Source organism: Bubalus bubalis, chromosome 5 (assembly GCF_019923935.1).
Source record: "Bubalus bubalis isolate 160015118507 breed Murrah chromosome 5, NDDB_SH_1, whole genome shotgun sequence".
In the NCBI taxonomy this organism is placed as follows: domain Eukaryota; kingdom Metazoa; phylum Chordata; class Mammalia; order Artiodactyla; family Bovidae; genus Bubalus; species Bubalus bubalis.
Window position 1 is genome coordinate 108,949,548 of NC_059161.1, and position 22,785 is coordinate 108,972,332.

The 22,785-nt window shown below is 42.3% G+C and overlaps 1 protein-coding gene across 8 annotated transcripts in view; it reads right to left on the reverse strand.

Annotated features, from left to right (window-relative positions):
• The window catches only part of MSANTD2 (Myb/SANT DNA binding domain containing 2), a 30,367-nt gene extending 13,527 nt beyond the window's left edge, over positions 1–16,840 (reverse strand). For 3 of the 8 annotated variants that reach the window (XM_025286335.2, XM_025286333.2, XM_025286334.2), the window contains exon 1: positions 16,032–16,838. In XM_025286335.2, coding sequence (XP_025142120.1) covers positions 16,032–16,796 — 765 coding nt within the window. In that variant the 5' untranslated portion in view covers positions 16,797–16,838. Of the gene's footprint in view, positions 1–1,774; positions 1,854–16,031 lie in introns of all 8 variants that reach the window. The other 5 variants (XM_025286330.2, XM_025286329.2, XR_006551348.1 and 2 more) reach the window with 4 other exon arrangements.
• Positions 16,841–22,785: the final 5,945 nt, after the last annotated feature.

Sequence of the window (22,785 nt, forward strand, 5' to 3'; positions counted from 1 at the left end):
GTGTCTACAGGAACTCAATCCTTAACTCCATGGGATCAAAGCTGATCTGTTATTCCACTGAAACCATCATGGTCAGCAATGCCTTCCTAATTACTAAGAACAATGGTCCTCAAACTTCGTCCTTAACTCATCTGACTTTCTTGCAGTACTTGATACTATTCAGTACCTATCCCTGTCACTACTCTTGCCAAGTGCCTCTTCTGTAAAATCGCCTGTAATATAATGATTGACAGAGAGTGGGTGGGGCTGCCCAAGGCTCTGAGAGAAAACCAGGTTCCAACTTCCAAAACATTACAGAAGTTTTGAATGGAAAAGAACTCAAGATCATCTAGTCCAACTTTCTCATTTAACAAATGAGGAGCCAAGGCCCCAAGACAAGTGTTCCTTCAGAAGGGATCTGGCATGTAAAAATTACCAAATGACACTCTAAAATGTTACTGGATCCTAAAAAAGCTATTTCGCTATATTGTAAACTCAAAGGAGCAAAGGCTGTCTGCCTTGTTCCCTGTTTCCTGAAGCCCAGAACAGTGCCTGTCATGTAAGGATTGTTCAATATATGTTTATTCAACAAATTAAGGTAATTTTAAAGTATTAAATCACTTGCAAGAAGGTGGAAATCTTCTTAGCAAAGAAAATGGGGAAATTCACTGTATAACCATACAATGCATTAAATGTATTAAAGTCAATAAATCCAAGGTAGGTAGGAGTCCTAAAACCTTTTGAAAAGAGCAGGAGTGGCAAAAGGTATAAAACACAGATACCGCTATAATTAGCAGAGCAAATTAATTTCTTTGTAATACAGGAGGACTAACTGCAGAGGGCAAGGCTATTGCAAAATATCTACCATTCCTATTACACTTTTCTTTGGTCGGGGATGGGGGGTGGTGGGGCAGGATGGATTGCCTGCCAAATACAGCTCTGTACACCCTGTCCAAATTTTATTATTTCTTATGCCTTACAAATTAAATAGTGAAGAATATTCTTTGACAGTAGTTCAGTTAAAGATACAAAAGGAAAAAAGACTTGATTGCTTCCTGGATTTTATCAGGGCCAAACACAAGAATGACCACCAGAAACCAAGAGTTCTTACCTCTCTAGTGCCTCAGTCTGTGGGGAACTGTCCAGGATCGAGTTCTATCAGCTGCACTTCATTCCAAATTTGGCTATCAGTGACTCACTTTTGTGTCTATACCTGATCAGTGTGTCTTTATGAGGGAGAAATTCTTGCATAGGACAAATCATTCAGGAAATTTTCTCAGTGAGTATTCTAAGCTTTCTAGCTTCCTCCACGCTAGCAGCTGAGGGTCTTACCCATTCCAAGTAAGAAGAAAAAAGCCCTCGAGGAAGGAGGACAAACTGTCAAAATTAAACACCTTCCATTGCTCAAGGAACTAAATTCACATGCCATAAAGCTTTTAACTCTACACTGTCTATAAATCATACGGATACTCATACAAAATCTCATCTTGGCCGCAATACTAGATAAACCATACCTAGTCTGCATGGTCAGGTTTAAGGACGTCTTTGGGATACAAGAGTCTTTCTAGATATGGAATCCTCAAGGGTTTCTCTATTTAAGACAAGTAAAAAAAAACAAACTAGAGTTTACTGAACTACTTAATTATTTCAGATGTAGGCAGCAGGCAGGCAGTCATCGAACCCAGTCAGATAACACTATGTATCTAGAACTTCCCCCACCCCACCCCCCACTTGAAAGAGGAAAAAATCAGTTTCAAAAAGCACTGACTTGGAGGAGAGGTTATTTTCATCTGACCTCCTATATCAGCGCTGACGTTGCTACATTAGTATCTCTGTTGAATCTTTTCTCAGTACTTCACATCCCAGGGCACCACCTAGAAGTAGTATTTGGATGATGTTAAAGTGGTAGCTTTTATTAGTAGGTGATAACTAAAAAACACATTCAAAGAGAATTATCTAAAATCTCTCTAGGATAGCAGTGAGAGCCATTCATCTTTAAAGTCCTCTCTCATACAAACATCCTGCATTAAACACTGACAGCTCCATAATCAACAGTGTCTAAAAGTTAAGCATGACACACACACATGTGTACATGTGTTCCAAACATCCTCAGAGCATCATCCTTACAATATTGTACTGCTTCCCAAACACAGAGGTACTTTCTTCGATCCATAAGACCAATGTTTAGGCAGACCAGGCTCCCCTCTCAAAAAGGCCACTTGATTTGTTTCATAGGGTGACCATGTGATTCTCAATTTTGTAGTTATCTTCTTACTGAAAACTACCATCTATGATGCAAAGGTAACTTACAATAGTTTTTTTTTTTTTTCCCCACTAGTAAATTTTAGGTATTTGGTTGTGAAAAAAATAATAATTTGGACATCAAGATAAAATCACCTAAATAGTAAGATTAGAAATCCTCCTGGGTGCAAACATTAGATTAAGATTCAGTTGACTATTAAAACCTGGTAAATATTAAGTTATTTCAAAAGGGTTTTTCTTTCTGCATTTACAGGGTATAAGCTATAGGTCCCAAATGCAGGAAAATAATATATTTTCGTATCTTGACATATAAACTTTCTATGAAAAATCTGAAAATAAGCCTGCTTTAAGTTTGTGCACCCGTCTTTGAGCAACCTCAACTTACTGAGAAAGTTGTTACAAACTCAGAAAATCTACCCTAACACTCTTCATTGCTCAGTTGGTAGCATTTTTATATTTTATTCTTACCTTTATGAGGACTGCTAAAAGGAATTACCATATGAAAAAAAAGTCTGTACCTTCTACAAAAATCAGACATTTTCCAGAGGTGGCTCAATGTCCCATGCAATGAAAGTAAACCATAACTAACATTTTCTCAGTTTCTACCATGTGCTGAGAGTTGGGGTCAGCAGTTTACATTTATTATTTCTAATTTCTACAATGATGCTAAAAGAGAGGGTCCCAGGAAAGAGACACTGAGGAGGCTGTGCAGGACATTTACAGCAGAGAGCTCTTCAGAACAGCATTTGTGAGCACAGGATGGGGAAGAGAGAGGTGAAGTAACTCACAGCTGCTGCAGAGGTCTTGGTTAATCCTAAAGTGAGGTATGGAATATGAGTAATACTTTAGAGCTCCCTTAAGGCAAGGCGGCTGGACTTTTGAATTTCAGCACGACCAGTCACTGAGTCCAGGCTGCCAGTGGAGAGGGAACCTAGCCATGGACAACCAGACATTCCTGGGAGGATTCCTTCAGGAGGATTCCTGAAGCCATCACCACTCAGGCAGCTGGTGGGGACGCGCCAGTGTCTCACCCCCGGGGGAGGGGTCCGGGCAGTGTATTACATATACACAGAAGATGCGTCATGCTGCCCTATTTAACAGAAAAGAGAACGAAGAGAAAGGTAAGAGCTTATCCAAGGCCGCTATCAGACTGTCCTTAATGAAAATTCATCTTAGGCTTCAGAATGAGGACTCTGTGTGCTTCTCTTCTGCAGACAATGAAAAGTACAGAAAATCACTGTATTTACCTTTTTGCCATAGTTGCCAGGAAGTTCATAGCTCATTTTCATATTTAGCTGAAGTAACCACATTTACCTGGGTTACTGCTATACTCCCTGCACTCTCTTGATTTCTCACTTCTTGAGTCTATTTTGAGCTTTCTTCATCTGCATAGTCTCCTTTTTGTATATTTATATCACGCATTACGAAACAGTCCATCTCACCCTCATCACCTCTGAGAAGAGCACCCAGTCGTTTACACATTAGGTGAACAAGGGCAGGCATAAAGTAATGGTCACTCTGCAGTCTCCTTCAATAAGCCACATCCTTATCCACTTTTACTGTCAAAAAGTTCATTCTACCCTGTAAATGTTTCTCCTTCTTTAACCTCAAACTTAATTTCTTGAAGAAGAGTTGGTAGTCCAATAAATACCATCACATAAAGGCCTGAATGAATGATTGAATGAGCTGTCTACAATAAAAGTCTTATTTATGTTTCAACACTTTGTTTTAAATTCTTGGGACTTTCAAATCAATGTTTCTCATTATGTTTATAATCTTAGGACACTATGAATTATCTGCAAGGATTTTTAAAATTTGTGTTTCCATTTCTATGACAAGGAACATATATGAGCCCTATGAGGTCCATCTGTGTGTTGCAGTGATTTTGGCATTTATGGCATTTATGAATTTATGATTTTATTGTTGTCAAAATACTGTTTCAACTGTTAAATTTTAATAAAGGTGGACTGATAATTCACAATGGGGCAATATAATCAAGTGGTTAAAAGTGGAGAGTCAGACTTAGTCTAGCTTCACCACCTGCTAGCTCTGTGACAGAAAAATTAATCGCTCTGTACCTCAATTTCTCTATCTGTAAGGTGGAGCCGGTAACAGTCTCTCCATCATGAAGTAAAAGTGATAGCTGCTCAGTCGCGTCCGACTCTCTGTGACCCCATGGACTGTATCCCGACAGGCTTCTCTGTCCATGGGACTTCCCAGGCAAGAATACTGGAGTGTGTTGCCATTACCTCCATCATAGATTTGTGTTAAATAAAAAAAAATTCAAGTAGAGAATTTAAAACAGTGTTTGCTTAGTAGCTTGTACTCAGTAAATGTTAAATATTTGTTATTATTACAACAAGAATAGTCACACCACCTGGAAACCAAGGTGCCTTATGTGCAGGTTAGTTCAAGTAGAGAAAAAGTAGCAGTGAAGCTTTATCATTAAGCACATGATAAAGAATAACAGACTCAAAAGGACCTTACTGTACTGATCAGTGTCAGAACCTTGTTTAGAAAAGCAAGCAACTTTCAGCTAAACAACATCACCCAATATAAAAGAATGCTCACTTCTCTATTAATACTTAAAGTGTTGTATCAAGGTTTGTTTGACAACATGTGAAATCTTTAAGTATTAATAAAAGGAGTTTATACCTAGATTTAGGTTTGTTACATATTAGGTAACATTGTTAAATGAATATGTTATTGCCCACACGTTATTCAAGTTTCACCAACACCTGGCTGTGTCATCATAACTTCAACTTTTCGCTCATATTCATTCTTCTATGGCTAAAAGCCAATCATTTAGCCATTTTCAAAGGTTTATAGTCTGAGCAAGAATATGGTGACTAACACAGTGACATATAAACAAGGGAGAAAAAAAGGAATCCTCGCTACCCACCCAGAGTGAGGACTTAGCCTCACTCACTGGGCAACCTGTTTGCAAGAAGCAGGAGGCAGGCATGAATCAAGTAAGAAGCATGAATGACCTATATATACTTTTGCAGAGTTCAATACAACAAAAAGCATGTCGATTTCTCATTTCTTCTTTGGTGCATGGAAATTTTGCATGTGTGTTCAGTCATGTCCGACTCTTTGCAACCCCACGGACTGTAACCCACCAGGCTCCTCTGTCCATGGGATTTTCCAGGCAAGAATATTGGAGTGGGCTGCCATTTCCTTCTCCAATGGAAATTTTACTGGAATTAAAATAAGCTTCACCAGCACTTCTTGAAAAATAACATCTCACGGACTTGTAGATATGCTATTGGGAAGAAGTTAAACACTTTCCCTTGCTTTTTCCTCTTAGTTTTGTAATGTGGTTTATATAACTTATGTCAAAAATTATTTTATACTGTTCTAAAACTGGCAAAACTCTGATTTCTCAAATCCAACTATTAACCATATTTCCTGATTTATACAAGACAGAAGGAACAGTATCCATTTCTGCTGAAGGCTGTGCCACCAGGACCAGCACAGATGTGCTCATTACCTAATGAGCATGAATACCAGCAGCATGGCACTTCGCTGCTTGGAGGGGCAAAACTCAGTGACAACTGGACATATCACAACAGGAAGTCATAATATAAAAATCAGTACATCATTCTTAATAAAGCCAAAGCAAATGAATTTCTATTTCCTATGCATAATGGAAGGTTGAGAGCTCAAACCTTCTACGGTCAATAAGGCTAATATAAAGGAATATCTTATTTGAGGGGTTTTTTGATTGTGGTAATAGTTTTGAATTAACATATTTAAAATATTCATATTGTTTTCGACTGGAATATAACCTCTTTGAAGGCAAGTGGGTTTTTGTTTTTTTCCCCAGTTTTATTCTTTGACATATTCTTAGAACCTAAATCAAATATTTGGCACACAGAAGCGACTCAATATATATTTGCTAAAGGGATGAGTGAATGATGGAAACTCCTTAAGATTGTACGTAGCAGTTGAGAGTTATAAGGTCAAGGTACTTTCTGGCCTATCACACTCCTTTTTCTAAATCATTAAGCAGCTCTATCCATTTAGAGAAAAGTATTTGTAAATTTTAAATAATAATGATAAGAGCAGGTTTTGGTAGATATGAACTTTATTCTGGTTTTATTAATTTCAAGTACAAACATAATTGACTTATGTGGATAAATGTAGTAATCTGAAGGTAGATAGTAGAGAAACAACATTGTGAGTTTCAAAAATTCAGGCTGTTACAACAAAGTCATCTTACACAGGCTGAGAAAACGCTACTAGAAAACAAATCTAGGTAAATAACTTCCATTCTATTTCATCACTTTATAATGAATGAAGTTATTATTTGGTAGCTCAAGAAATGTAATTTATGAATACAGCCAAGAACACATATATAGAAATAAGATGATGGCTGTTATTCCTAAGATGTCTGAGAATAAACACAGGTCTGTATTCTATTAGGAAATAACATCACACCCCACACACTAAGTGACAAAGTAACACTCATTTGATTAGTGCCAAGAAAAAAAGTATTTCCATTGGCTCTCAAGGACTCTCTCAACTACAAATAGGTTAAGAATTATACAGATTTAAATATACACCTTATTCCAGTATGCAGACATTTTTCAATTCTTCAGAACAATAGCGGGGAAGACTCCGCATAGATTACAAACCGCAGATAATTTGTAACATATGCAGCAAGGAGACACAGATTCATTGAGCATTCATTTTCAACACTGAAGGAAGTTTCTGCAATGGTAAATAGCAGGCAGAGCACACTGCATAAACCCCACAACAGAAGTAAAATTACACAGTACCTAGTAGTCAATGGGCAATCCTAACAATCGACTATCTAAAAAATGTACTGGTATTCGTTTTTGAAACTCAAGAAGTTTTTTCTCCCTTTTTTAAAAAAAAAAACATTTTGCAAACACGACACAGATACAAGCCATCCGAAGTGTGTGTGTGCGTCGGGGCGGGCGGGGGTATTCGACCTCATCCTAGTGACATAAGCATACTCCTGAGAGAACGCATGGCGATTTACACTGACATTTTAGATCTGAGCTTAGTTCTTGCCCTCTGGTAATGTTAGGAAAAAAGAAGGCAGGACCATCTCTTAAGAAGCCTGGGGAGCAGATCAGAACCCAAGGGAATCTGTATAACACAGACAGGACTGCCCTAAAGCAGTGTTTTATTTAGCTGGGTCTCATTGAGTTCTGGGCTCCCCTAGTGTCTCAGACAGTAATGAATCTGCCTGCAATGCAGGAGACCTGAGTTCAATCCCTGGGTCAGGAAGATCCCCTGAAGAAGGAAATGACAACCCAGTCCAACAGTCTTGCCTGGAGAATCCTGTAGACAGAGGAGCCTGGCAGGCTACAGCCCATTGGCTCACAAGAGTCAGACATGACTGAATGACTAACACTTCCATTGGGTTTGAGAATCAAACCTAGGGAATTCCCTGGGGACCCAGTGATTAGGACTCTGCACTCCCCCTGTAGGGAGAACTAAGACTCCCTGCCACGTAGCACAGCTTAAAAAAAAAAACAACCAACTTAGAGCTTAAAACTTAAGCAATGAAGTACTGTGATGACCTCTAAGGACTGCAATTACAATCCTCTGTGTACACTGGTAGACAAGTACACAGTGAGTTGTGTAGCCAGGTTAAGATCTAGCAAATCTAACTTTTCAGATTCTCCAAAACAGCTCCACTACTTCTGATTATGTCTGAAATCTGTTCTGTTCTCTCCCTTTTCACTGCCACTATTTCACCTCCTGCGTAGGTTTCTGCAAGGAGCCTCTAAAAAATCTTAGTACTTTAAGTCTTAGCCTTGCCAATTCATTTTCCACCTGACAAGTCAGTTCGAGAACCTAAGAGGAACCATGCCACTCCCCAGCTGAAAACTCTCTAATAAGTTAGAACAAAGTCCAAACTCCTTAGCCCATCCTCTGACCTCTTGTTTGTCTCCAGTCTGATTTCTTACCACTTCCCACCCCCTTTCACCTTCCCCTCAAGCCATAGGTTCTAGGTCTCTAGAACTACACAGGATAAAACATTTCATGAGAATATCTGGGACATGACCTGTCCCAAATGAATGATGTTTCTGGAGTTTTGATACCTTGCGTCTAAAGAAGCACAATGACTGAAAAAACTACATGTCACCTCATTCTCTTTTATTCCTCTTCTATCTAACTGCAGGTTCTGGCCCATTAGCAGGTTGGTAAACAATTTTAATGAGTTGTAGGCACCTTTCTCAACACCCCACATGGGAGATGAAGGGATAACCATCCAGGGGAACAGGACCAGTTCTGGTGCAGAGGATCTGGGGCGGTGAGAAGGTGGCTAGGGAGACAAGGGTGGATGGAGAGCTGCTACAGGTTAGAGGGGACAGTGCAGGTAAGGGGTATTTGAGGACCCCAGTTCAGGGGAGGGGGACGAGCTGAGCCCTGAGCACAGAGCAGGCACATGGTGATAGGGAGGCGTTGCTGCCCCCACCAGGTGTTGGCACACATCCGTCAGGTCACAACGGGCACGCCTCGAGCATCCCTGGTCCACCCCACGCCCTCCCGGAACGTGTCACTGCGGCTGCGGGACCTGCAGGAGAAAGACTCCGGGTCCTACCTCTATTCTGTGAGCTGTTGGTCCCCTGGAAGTTTTAACCTGTCTCCCCTCCCCCAGTCCCTCCAGCTCCGCCATCCTGCCATCTCCGCGGTGTGGCCCACGTGGGGACCAACGTGACCCTGAGCTGCCAGTCCCCAAGGAGTAAGTCCACTGCCCAGTACCAGTGGGTGCGGTCACCCCCATCCTCCCAGGTGTTTTTTTGCACCTCTTTTAGGTGAGGGAATTTCTGGAGACAACTGAGAGTGTGGCTGGGGTAGAGGAAAGATGAGGGCCAGAGGGACTGGGGGGCAAGGGGCAGCAATGCTGAAAAGCACTGTGTTGGGGGCGGGGGAAGGAGGATGTGGGGAGGGGGCTGAAGAAAGAGGCCTGCCAGGCGCAGACAGGTGCTGAAGACCATGCCACGCAAGAGATGCTGGGGCTGGAGGATCTGGGTTCAAGTAGAAAAGAATAAACCAGACTGTGTGGCACAGTTAAGTACAGCATCACTATGTGAGTTAATTAAGTTAATATTTGCAAAGCACTTAGAACAGTGCATGACACGCTGTAAATGCAATATAAGCATTACTATCTTGTGAAATGTGCTTTGGTTACATATATACAATCATCTATTTATGCACATATATGTATGTCATGTGAGTACTAGGCCACAGGGTAAAATACATTTCTTCTTGTATGTTCAAAAAGATGCATGGCTTTGGTTTTTCTTTCTAGTATATAAATTAAGGAATGAGATATATAATGGATATAACTGCAATTCAAACTATAAAAAAGTTACTTATGGAAACATAAATTTCTAGAACTGGTACCTCTGCTGTTGTCCCCAAACCAGTGACTCCACCCTTTGGCCTGGTCCTGGATGACACCCCCCACCAGTTGCACGTGGTGTCTAGGGCATACCTTCATGCACTACAGCTAACGGTTCTTCAGCTGAAAGGCATGACTTTTCAAACAGGCTATAGCACCAGGAGCTTCATGTCCACACAATCCATCGACTATGCTCACAGTACTGGAACTGGTGCTCTAGTATCCTGACTCCTGCTTCCCTGGAAAGGAGACTCCTTGACAGTAAATGGTACACTGCTGTATGTCAAGGGCCTCCCACAGAAAGCCCTCACATATCTGTTGATGAATAATGGCGGGGAAAAAAAAGTCCTTATTTCAGACCTTAGTATTTAAAGAAACCCTGTGATCCATCTGTCAGATGAGTGTGATGAAAAGGAATGGGTAAGATTTCCAAGTCCTCCCCAGATGCCTGGCCTTTAGCCAAGAGTTAAGTTCCAATCTCTCGTGGCTCCTCAGGGCAGTGGAACTCCAAGGGCCTGGGAGCTCTATATCAGCCAAGAAAGAAACAGAAAAGATGCTCAAAGTTCTAAATTAGCGGTCTTTAATTGTAGTGCCTATATGCCTTCTTTAATGATTGATCAAGGCACCTTAAACCTTAGGGACTCCTGTCATTCTCAGTCTTGTATATATTTTTTAGGCATGAAGCTTGGCTGCTGAATTTAGAATAGTCAAAGGAATACAGGTTAATCATACTGTTTAAGTGTAAGTGGAATATTGTGCGATCATCAACATTTTCAAGATATATTTGATAAAACCTATAGATAAGAATTTGTGGTGACTCTTTCAGATTCAGAGTACATTATTCAGTAAGTTTTACATCAATCTCATTTTACTCATACTAGATTTAATATATCCTATATCCTGTTAATGTCCCATAAATTTTAAACCATATGATGAAAAAACATTAATGTCAGCTTTCAAACATTCAAGAGAGCGCATGGATTTCAAAACTCTTTTGGGAGTACACAGCAAAAAAAGTCTGAACACTATAATTCCAAAGCTGTTCTGGTCAATATGCTGCTGCTGCTGCTGCTGCTGCTAAGTCGCTTCAGTCGTGGCTGACTCTGTGCAACCCCAGAGACGGCAGCCCACCAGGCTCCCCCGTCCCTGGGATTCTCCAGGTAAGAACACTGGAGTGGGTTGCCATTTCCTTCTCCAATGCATGAAGGTGAAAGGTGAAAGTGTCACTCAGTCGTGTCCAACTCCTAGCGACCCCATGGACTGCAGCCTACCAGGCTCCTCTGTCCATGGGATTTGCCAGGCATGAGTACTGGAGTGGGGTGCCATAATAGCCACTAAATTAACTTATCTTTTTAAGTTAATTTTTATTGGATTATAGTTGCTTTACAAGTTGTATTAGTTAAATATAAATGAATTAAAATTGAGATTAAAAATCCAGTGGCACAGTCACACTGGCCACCTTTCAAGTGTTCAATTACTGCCTGTGGCCAGCAGCTATTGCACAGTCGGCTAGACAGTGTAGATGTGTTTTGCTCCAGTCAACTGAGATTATAATACCTTATTCCTTACAGGAAAAGCTCCTCTTCCTACAATGGTGAACCCTATCTCTTGACTTGTCAAGGTTCCTCCTACTCAGGGGTAAAGCAACAGGGAGGGCACGAAGAAAGAACTTCCAACACGACACGCTCCCTCGGAGGTCTGAGGGTGTAGCCGAGACAATCCTTTCATAAAATAAAGCCTTCTTTAATATTCTGAATAACAACTTTTTACCTATATTGTTCACTATGGTACCCACTAGCCACATGTTGCTATTTATAATTTAAAATGCAATTAATTCAAATGAAACATAATTAAAAATTCAGTTCCTCAAGCACACTAACTACATTCAAAAGCTTAACAGCCTTTGGCTAGTGGCTCTTGCCCTGAACTGCAGCAAATACAGAACACTTCCATCATTACAGAAAGTTTTATTGAACAGCACTGCTTTATACTATGGGTTTCCTCTTTTTTTTTTTTTCTTTTTTTACATATCCTCTTAATGAAGGATCCAGAATATTTCACTCCACTTTCCAGTAGATTTCCCAAAATGCCAGGAAATAAACTCAGGTGCCTATTCACGCAGTTTTAAGGTGTGCTTACTAGAGTCCTTACCTCCAAAACCAAAAGCCTAAATATACGTTTGTATGGCTGGGAATCTATTCTTTCAGTAGTATATATCAAATCTCCGTCAGATTCAAAAGCAGACAAAAAAACTGGAACACATATGTTTTCTGGTGGCTATGGCTTGGGAACAAAAGAAATGGAAGGAGATAAATCTGACTAAATCTTTGGTACGAACACTTTTGAGTGGCAGACCATATTTCTGAAAAATCTTTCAACGATAATGCAGAAAGTCTAGTGTGCTGACATCAGAAAAGTCCTTAGAGATAGACAGAGTCTTAAAATGTTCAGACAGGACAACAGTATTTGTGGGCTCCAAGTTATCTTTGTCCTATTTGTTCTCACAGGACAGATAATGACAAGTCTTAATAGTTACAATGAAAGATCAAATATACCACACTGATTTGTCTGCTAAAGTACAATATTTGTTCCAAAGATTACGATGAATTACTGATGAATATAGATCAAGACAATGTCCCTAAAATGTTAATCATCTTGCTTGTTAGGCAGAAGACTCCCACCATTTATAAGTTTATCTGGTAAACAATCAGCATTGACCGAGTAAAGACAAGTTCTTTAGGTCATATGATCACCTTGCATTTCATCTTCAGGCAGAGCCAGAGTAAAGCATCTGTTTGAGAGACAAAAAGCCAACTCTCAGGAGCCAAATTTCTGGAGAACACCCAAAAATATGGGACTTGAGAATGAGTTTTGCAGGGCATCGGATTAACTGACTTAAGTGTGAATCCGGCATCTGGCTCCAAATTCCAAGTCTAGATAGGTCTCTCAACTACTATAGTATGGGCTGTGCTGAGCCCTCTTCCTCCTTTGAAGTCATCACACTTATGGTCTGCTTTTGTCTTTCGATACTAAGTACTGCGCTGCATACCATCCCCTGTGTTGTCTGGTACAGCTTTTTAACTCTTAGGTGTGGGTACACAAACTTTAACTACACTGTAAGCTCTTGGACTCTGTACTACAGCTCTTCTCTTCACCCTAACACCAAGCAGACAGTAAACACTCAAGCATTTAGAAAATGGAAATATGACGACAAGGCTTATAGGAAAGAATAGGAAATCACCCATTTGTTTATCTGACTCCAAAATTAGGCTGGAATTGTTAGCAGATTCATTTTCTCCTGGCAAACAAACAGAAAGCAACAAAACTTCAGAACCAAACAATACCAAACACGTGTAGCAAGCCAGTCTCAAACACACCCATTTTATCCAAAAAACTGAACAAATACCAGTAACAGGACATGTCAGACTTTGCAGCAATTAAAAAAAAAAAATGTTTATATCTGACTTTAAGTTAAAATCCTGTGCACTTAGAAATACATATATTCGCTTGGATAGTATTTAAAAATAGTACTTTGGTAGCAAAATCCAAGAGTCATCATATGACAAGGTTGTTACATCAATATATTGAAACTATAATTCAGGGAAAGTTTCAGGGAAAAACTGAAGTTACTATATATCCTCCTTCCTTTCAAACTTAGAAGAAATTATTTACTTCATAGTTGAATCTTAATAGATATTTAAATAAATACATTGGGCCAGAAATGTAACTGATGCCCACGGTGCTCCTTCCCGGGGAGCCTCTGACATGAGTTCACACTTAAGTGAGCTGCATTATTCTGGATAAGATATACCTCCAGGTCCCTATCTCACTGCACTACTTTGTTTCTATTTTGCAAATTCCAAAGCAAAAAGGACTGTTGAATTTCTTTTTGTAGTTCTCATTAACAGAATCAAATAAAAGAGATTTCTGAATTACTTGTTCTAAATCTGCATTTCTGAAACTGGGATTGAAAGATTTGTTTCAGGGGTTTGTGATGATTCTCTGGGAATTTCCTAAGGTTGCCTTTTGATTTTCATAAACATAATCTGGAGTACTTGGACATCCACCTCATAATTGTGTAAGGCTATGATTTCAGTGACCACGTGTGCATCTGTGTTTAAGATTACATTCATCTTAAGTCTCCAAGAGGGACAGAGTTCAGTTTTTAAGGAAGTACTTCTCAAATTGGGTTTCAGAGTCTACGTTTTGGGGTTAAAATCTGGACACTGCTCTAGATTATTATACTTTCCAACATTCTCCTTCAAGGCTTTATTTGGTGAATTTAATAAATATGTATCCAGTGCCTACTTATGTCCTAGGCACTGGAAATACTGTTGGGAAGAAGAGATCAGAACTCGTCTTTATGGAGCGTTTAATTCCAATAGGAAAGACCAATGCTGTTAATGAAGAAGTCTGGTTCCTTGATTGAAATCACACTTAAGGAACTGTTTACGTAAAAAAGAAAACAAAAAACGGTGATCTGGTTGCCTCACCAACTGCTACTATGGATTAGAGTACATCAACATCCATAAGGTCTCCAAATATTCTACGAACTTGAGGTCAATCTGATCTTATCTGCTTGGAGACAGAGAAAGTGATCCTCTTTTGAAAATTCTTCAGACAAGCCCAGTTTCCTTTCTTTGCTTTAGGTTATGCTTTTCATAACTGGACAAAGATGCAACCCAACTGGAGATTTCCTGGCTTTTTGAGAAACAATTTTATAATCAGTGAGATTCATAAGCAGCTTTGGATAACACCCTTTGTCCTTCTGATTGGGAAATTTCTATGGACAAAAGAAAATCAATGAAGCTAAAACAACTACAAAAGCCTAAAGAGTACTGCTAAACTCAAAACAGTTCATGGATAGAGGCTAAACAGCACAATGCAAAAACTCCCCTGAACTTAACCTTAACAACCTTGAATAGAACAAGGAATGCGATTCAGAGAACAGTGGCTACTATTCGCTACTATTTATCCTATCTATAAACTATTACTTTCATGACATCCTTGTTTAAAATGGAGAGGGAGGGGGACCCAAAGATAGCATGTTATCAGGTAAACCAATCTAATTTTCTAATTGAGAAATGGGTGTCAAATTCCCTAAAAATAGTAGGTTTGAAATATCTTGGTTTCTGGACCAAATTTTCTAAGCCATAATGTCCTCAAATGAACACTTGAGACAAGATCTCCAGAATTTTGGAGCCATATCCTTCTCCAGTGTGAGTATGACAGTTCCCACTGGGTTTTTACCCTGCCATGGAGTTCCAAACAAGTGTCAGCCCTGCCAGAAACGAAGCACACTGATACTATAACTTTGAACAAGTAGTAGTTCCGTGAACTAAGGGGAAAGTCTTCTACCAGAATCTTTTAGTAGACCCTGCGAGGAGGACACCAACCAACTTACCTAAAAAACAACTCCGTATCTGCCAATACTACAAATCTGAACTCCCAGATTAAAAGTCATCAGGAACAGAAAACAGTAACCCGACTGGAGGTAACATTTCTAGCCCAAATTGAGCCTCTGTACTGAAACCTTCAGGTACACAAGGATGGCCAGACACACAGTGAGAGCTTCACTTGTCATCACATCCGGCACAACAGCTACAGCAGGGGAACACAGGCTTTCAAGAAGGAGCTTCGTCAGAAACACTGCAGGGCCTCAAGCCAACCTAACTCTGGAGACACCACACTCAAATTTCGGACCAACTATCAGCCAGGCTAACTTTAACTGTGCCCTAACTCCACAAAAGCAATACAATATCTGGCTACAACCGAGCCTTCCCAATTCTCCAAAGCATCTCAAGACTTGATCGCCCTTCGACTTAGAAGCAAGCTCAAGACAGAAGCAAGACAACTGACACAAAGGCCATCGTCTGAAGGCGCCTTTCGTACGGCTCTGCCCCTGCCACTCACTTGAAAATTCCTAAACTGGGGGGTGGCGGGGGGGGGGGGGGGGAGCTCAGCACCTCCCCCCCCTCCCCCGCTTCTATCCCTGCTCTATCCCGCCCCGGCCGGTAAGCCTCTGCCTGGGAGCCCCCCAGCCTAGAACAAAGCAAGGGGCCCCGGCGGTGGGGGCGAGAGGCGCCGGCTGCATGGGACCGCCGCCGGGAGCACAATTCAAAACTACCAACTTCAGAGCGCAAGAACATCCTCGATTGGCAAGAAAGAGGGGCGGCGGCAGGCACGCCCAACTTCAAACTCAGAAACCTACGGGCTGGCGGCCATCTGGAAAAAAAGCCCCCCCTTCCCAGGGAGAGAAGAAAAAAGGCGGAGGAGATGCGAATGGCCCACCGGGCCCCGGAGGGGAGCCCTGCGCTCAGACCGGCCCCCGCCCCCGAGGCCCGATTCCCCGCCTTCTCTCTGCCTCTGGTTTGCTGCCCCAGACCGGGCGGCCGGTTACCTTGATGCGCTCCCGGCACTGGGACGGGGTCCGCTCGTAGCCCAGCTCGGCCAGGGCCCGGGACACGCGCTCGTACATGGCCGGCCCGGGGGCCTTGCTGCCGAACACCGTGCCGGCTCCCTCCAGCTGCTGGTACCGTGCCTCCACCAGCCGCTCGTTGCCCCACACTGCGATGAGCGCGTTCGTCTCTGCCGGCGTCCACGACATGCCCCGGCAGGCGGCGGCGGCGGCTGCCGCAGCCCCGCCACCACCGCCGCCACCAGGGGAGAAGGAGACCGAGGACGAGGCGGCGCTGCGGCCCCCCAGCCCCAGCCCGAGACCCCCGGACGCCGCTGCCCCCGAGCCCGCCGCACTGCCCGACCCGAGCGGGGAGGCACCCCGAGGCGTGGAAGGGTCGGACAGCGATGGGTTTCCGTCGCTCAGGCCACCAGGAGAAGCCGGGGAGAGCACCTCCATCTTCGGGATTTTTAGCGGCGAGTTGGCGGGCAGCTCCGAGCCACAGGGCGCAGCCATCTTCCAAGCGGCCGCCGCTGCACCGCCCGGAAGTGACGCGCCCTCACATCCGGCCGCCCCGGACTCCGGGGCTGCCCTCGGGCCTGGCTTGCTGGCTGGCGGGTGGCTGCGGGCCCCGGCGGCAGCGTGGAGGTCGCCCGTCGCCCCTGGTCTTTCTCCGCGCACCCGGCCGCGGCGCGCGCTCCTCTCCCTGGGCGAGGGGCGAGAATGAGGCTCGCCGGAGCCCCGAGCGGAGGAGAAGGGTTGGGGCATGAGGGCGCCGGTGTGAGGAACAGATTGAAACCTTCCCACTTCCTCTCCAATCTCAGCCCCCGGGAGGAGGGGTGAGGCCCGCGAGGGGGCCCGGAGTTAAGGAGGACTTGACCATTTCGCTCGTTCGCTCTCCTCCCTTGGCTCTGCCGCTCCCCTCTTCGGAACTGGCCTCGGGGTGCAGGGGCTGACGTCCCGGGCGGAGGCTGGGGAGTCCCGCGCCGGGAAGGCGCCGAGGCTGCAGGGAGAGCATACCTGGGAAAGACTTGAAAAAGTATCTGGGAACCAGGCTTGGTTTGTGCTCTGTAGCTTTTCGAGACTCCCAAGCGCAGTATTTGAAGAGCAACTCCTATTCCAGTTCTGATCTATTTTCCAGTTAGGCTGGATGGGGGTGATGGTTTGTAGAACAGTTAGACGTCTTTATTGCGCTTGCACGATCTGTCTACAGCTTAAATGAGTATGAACTCCCAGCCTCAGCAGAAAAGTTACTTTCCCATACCGTTCTCTATCCTCCCTAACTGGGAAGTTACATCGTTTTTCCCACAGTTTTTCATACTCTCCAGTGTAAGGCGACGAAAAAAAGACTGTCAATTATGACGGCTCTTGTGACCTCCAGTAATTAGTGGTAACCGTTCCATAAAGTGCTGCAGTTTAATGAACGTTAAACACCCCAAGTCCAATACATCGCTGTAAGCTATTTCAATATTCTTCAAAGCCAAACATATAATCTTGGATGCTAAGCTTGAAGGCCCCAGCTGTTTGTTGTTTTTCAAATATAAATAAGCTATGCAATGTTTTTTTTCTTTTAATGGCAAATATATCAGGTTTTAAAAAAAAAAGCTGAGGTCAGCTGCATTTTGAACTCAAAATCAGGGCTTCCCTTGTGGCTCAGTGGTAAAGAATCCACCTGCCAATGCAGGAAACGTGAGTTCAATCCCTGATGGGGGACGATCCCACATGCTGTGGAGCAACTAGGCCATCATGCCACCGTTACTGAAGCCAGGGCCTCTAGATCCTGTGCGCCACAAGAGAAGCCACCGGAATGAGAAGCCCACACACGGCCAACTAGACTGCTGGGCTCCTGGCAACTAGAGAAAAGCTAGTACAGCAAGGAAGACCGAGCACAGCCAAAAATAAACTCAGAATCAGCCCCAGAGAATGACATGGTTGTCATTGGAAAGCCAAAGGAATAAGCACCAGGGACAAAGTAGAGGAGATAATTGTCTCTGTATGCCATTTTAACATGTCACTGTACTTTATAAGATAGGAATATGAACACAAAGAAATTCCAACATTCATGCTATCTCTTCCTTTTTTTCTAAGAAAAAGTTAATAGTCTAGTAGATGTATAACTGATTCCCTTTGCTCTACACCTGAAACTAACACAACACTGTGTTAGTTTCAACTATCTTCCTATAAACTATTGGAATCAACTATCTTCCAATAAAAATTCAAAACTGGGGTGGGTGGGAGGGAGGCTCAAGAGGGAGGGGAGGTATGTATACTTCTGGCTGATTCCTGTTGTTACAGGACAGAAACCAATACAATTGTAAAAAATTATCCTCCAATTAAAAAATTCAAAGCAATAAATCTTTCACATCTATCTATCTATCTATATGTATATATAGTCTAGCACCACAGTTAAGAGTATGAATTCTCTTAGTAGACTCAGAAGTCCTGGCTTCAAATTCCACTTCTGTAACCTCAACCAACTTATTTACCCAACCTTTCAGTGTCGTGGTATCTTCAGCTATGAAATGAGGATGACCTCACAGCATTGTCATGAGAGTAAATGCATTAATATAGATAAAACTCTTCCAACGGTTCCTGGTTCTCACAAGCATGTGTGAGCACTAGCTATCACATCACTTTGCTTGCACTCTAGTTAATCTAATCTTCTCCCTTCACTTTCTCTCTACTTTCTGGTTTTCAGTGTTCTCATTTCCAACTCTCTCACAAGCTCTAGTGGAATCTTAGACACCTATGAAAGCAAAACTCACTCTCATTTAGGCCAACAGTAATTTTTTTTAATGTCAAGGTGTATAGTGTGTATGAGAGTGAGTGAAAGTCGCTCAGTCATGCCCGACTCTTTGCAACCCCATGGACTATACAGTCCATGGAATTCTCCAGGCCAGAATTCTGGAGTGGGTAGCTGTTCCCTTCTCCAAGGGATCTTCCCAACCTAGCGATCAAACCCAGGTCTCCCTCATTGCAGGCGGATTCTTTACCAGCTGAGCCACCAAGGAAGCCCTGGTGAAAGAGAAATGTGCCTAAAATCACACATGAAATCAGAAACGCCACAGAGTTTTAAAATCATTGCTTCTCCCACTCTTATTTTTCCACAGGCCTGAAAAAGAAAAGTTGCCTCCTTCTATTGTTAATTCTGGATGATCCTCAAATCACTCTGACTCATGCAGGAAACCTTCCTAGATAAAGTGGGTTGACTGAGAAGTCTCCCTTCCCACTAACTTCTGTTTTAGACATTATTTCTATATATCCCCCCCTTTATTCCCACACCCATCAGTCTATCCAATGAGAAAAGCTTGTATCAAAAATAAAACCTCCAGTAACATCTTGAAGGTAAAATGAAGCCAATAATGTAAAAGCTATTAATACGTATTCCATTCTATAGTGTAGAAGCACCGCCATATTGGCCACCAGGATCATGTGACCGTGGTGTTGGCTTCTAGGAGTTGTGTGATATACTTGTTCAAGACTTCATGGTTCAAGCAGGACTTGTGGAATGGCTGCTGCGTTTGAAGTAATTTGCTAACACCTTTTATTGTGGAACTAAATGGTAATCATAAGTAGATAAAAACTTATTTGAGAGATAATGCATGAAATGTCTCAAAAATAAAATAACGTGCAAAAGAGTACAGGACAATACAAAGCTTCTGCCTGTAAGCAATCCACTAATCTCCTTTAACTGTATCACCCCTCATCCATTTCCTCCATAATCTGTGTCAACTGTTTGTTTTCCCAGCTTTTAAAAATACTTATTTTATTTATTTTTAACTATTTGTCCGTGCCGGGTCTTAGTTGCAGCATGTGAACTCTCGGTTGTGGCATGCGGGGTCTAGTTCGCTGACCAGGGATGAAACCGGGCCGCTACCTTTGGAGCTCGGGAGTCTTAGCCACTGGACCAGCAGGGGAATTCCTTCCCACCTTTTCTATGAAACCTTCCCTGATGTGTCAGACAGAAGTCCTCCATTTGATACCCATTCACACAACTTAGCACTTCACATTAACGTTTTCTGTTTCAGAAGCTTAGTTAATTCTGTTGCGTACTCTCACTGTGCTTTATGACTGAGTGTGTTTGTTGCTGTATTATTTGCCCTTCATATTCCACATCAAGTCCTGTTACTTCTAATTCTAAACTATTTCCTATATCTGACTACTTCTCAACCCTGGTCCAAGCCTCTATCTTGTCATTCCTGGACAACTGGACTTTCTGCTTACATACTTGCGTGCTTACACAGTAGCCAGAGTGAACTTGGTATTTTAAAACTTTTTTCTTGTAAAATACAATGTACAGAGGAGTACATAAAGCATGCATCAGAACTACTAAATGAATTTTTATAAAACAGGTACGCCTGATGCTGGGAGGGATTGAGGAAAAGGGGACGACAGAGGATGAGATGGCTGGATGGCATCACTGACTCGATGGACATGTGTTTGAGTAAACTCCGGGAGTTGGTGATGGACAGGAAGGCCTGGCGTGCTGTGATTCATGGGGTCGCAAAGAGTTGGACACGACTGAGCAACTGAACTGAACTGATATGACCACACCCAAGACGGTAAAAATAAAATATAGCCAGCACTCTAGAAGCCCTATCCTACAACCCCTTCCCAATGTTCAACTCTGTCTTCCTCATAAAAATAACCACTATGCAGGCTTGCCCTTCTTTACAGTTTTATCGAATGATTGAAAAAAGTGAAAGTGTTAGTCGCTCAGTTGTGTCTGACTCTTAGCAACCCATGGACTTAGCCCACCAGGCTCCTCTGTCCATGGTTATGCATCGCTAAAAGTTTTTCCCAGTTTTGAATTTTTTGGAAATGAAATCACATGTATTCTGTGTCTGGCTTCTTTCATTCAATATTATGTTTTCAATTAAAGATTCATCTAGTCTGTATGAGGCTGCAGTTTATTCATTTTTGTTGCTGTAAAATACTCTGTTTTATGAATATATCACATTTTATTTATCCATCCTACTGCTGAATCTTTGGGTTGTCTCTAAATTAGGATATTATGAATAATGCCGCTACAAACATTCTTGTACATGTCTCCCAGTGCATATGCGCGAATATTTCTGCAGACTATATACCTCCCCCTCCCTTCTTTCCTTCTTTCTTTCCATGTGAATACATAATTACTCCAATTCCATTTACTGAAAGACCATCCTTTCCTTCTTTTATAATGCTATCTTTGACATCAATCAAGTCTCCATATGTGCATGAGTCTATTTCTGGGTTCTTCTATTATGTTGGTCTATTTATTTTTCTATCTGTGTTCCTCATGGCAATATCACACTGCCTTAATAGTAGATGACACTGGCTTTATGATAAGTCTTATATCAAGGATAGAAAATCCCTCTTCCACTTTTCTTCTTCCTCCTTCTTCAAGAGTGGCTTACTATTATTGATCCTTCACATTTCCATATACATTGTTAGAATTAGCTTGTCAAGTTCTACAGAAAAAAGCTATGGATATTTTGATTGGCGTTGCACAGAAACTATGGACCAATTTAAGAAAAACTGACATCTTTATAACAATTGGTCATACAATCCTGGAAAATAGTAAATCCATTTATTCAGTCTCTAGGTTCTCTCAACAGAGGTTTGTAGTTTTCTGCATAAAAGTCTTACATGCATTTTTGTTGGATTTATTTCTAGGTAGTTGGTATTTTTAAAACTTTCTTGTAAATAGTATCATTTTAAACACTTCATTTGCTAATTGTTTTTGCTGTTATATAATAATGCAATTGATGCTTGCATGTTGATTTTGCATCTTAGTAAACTGTGGAAAATTCTTCAAGAGATGGGAATAGCAGACCACCTGACCTGCCTCTTGAGAAATCTGTATGCAGGTCAGGAAGCAACAGTTAGAACTGGACATGGAACAACAGACTGGTTCCAAATAGGAAAAGAAGTACGTCGAGGCTGTATATTATCACCATGCTTATTTAACTTATATGCAGAGTACATCAGGAGAAATGCTGGACTGGAAGAAACACAAGCTGGAATCAAGATTGCCGGGAGAAATATCAATCACCTCAGATATGCAGATGACACCACCCTTATGGCAGAAAGTGAAGAGGAACTAAAAAACCTCTTGATGAAAGTGAAAGAAGAGAGTGAAAAAGTTGGCTTAAAGCTCAACATTCAGAAAACGAAGATCATGGCATCAGGTCCCATCACTTCATGGGAAATAGATGGGGAAACAGTGGAAACAGCGTCAGACTTTATTTTTCTGGGCTCCAAAATCACTGCAGATGGTGACTGCAGCCATGAAATTAAAAGACGCGTACTCCTTGGAAGGAAAGTTATGACCAACCTAGATAGCATATTCAAAAGCAGAGACATTACTTTGCCAACAAAGGCCCGTCTAGTCAAGGCCATGGTTTTTCCTGTGGTCATGTATGGATGTGAGAGTTGGACTGTGAAGAAAGCTGAGTGCCGAAGAATTGATGCTTTTGAACTGTGGTGTTGGAGAAGACTCTTGAGAGTCCCTTGGACTGCAAGGAGATCCAACCAGTCCATTCTGAAGGAGATCAGCCCTGGGATTTCTTTGGAAGGAATGATGCTGAAGTTGAAACTCCAGTACTTTGGCCACCTCATGCGAAGAGTTGACTCATTGGAGAAGACTCTGATGCTGGGAGGGTTTGGGGGCAGGAGGAGAAGGGGATGACAGGGGATGAGATGGCTGGATGGCATCACTGACTCTATGGGCGTGAGTCTCAGTGAACTCCGGGAGTTGGTGATGGACAGGGAG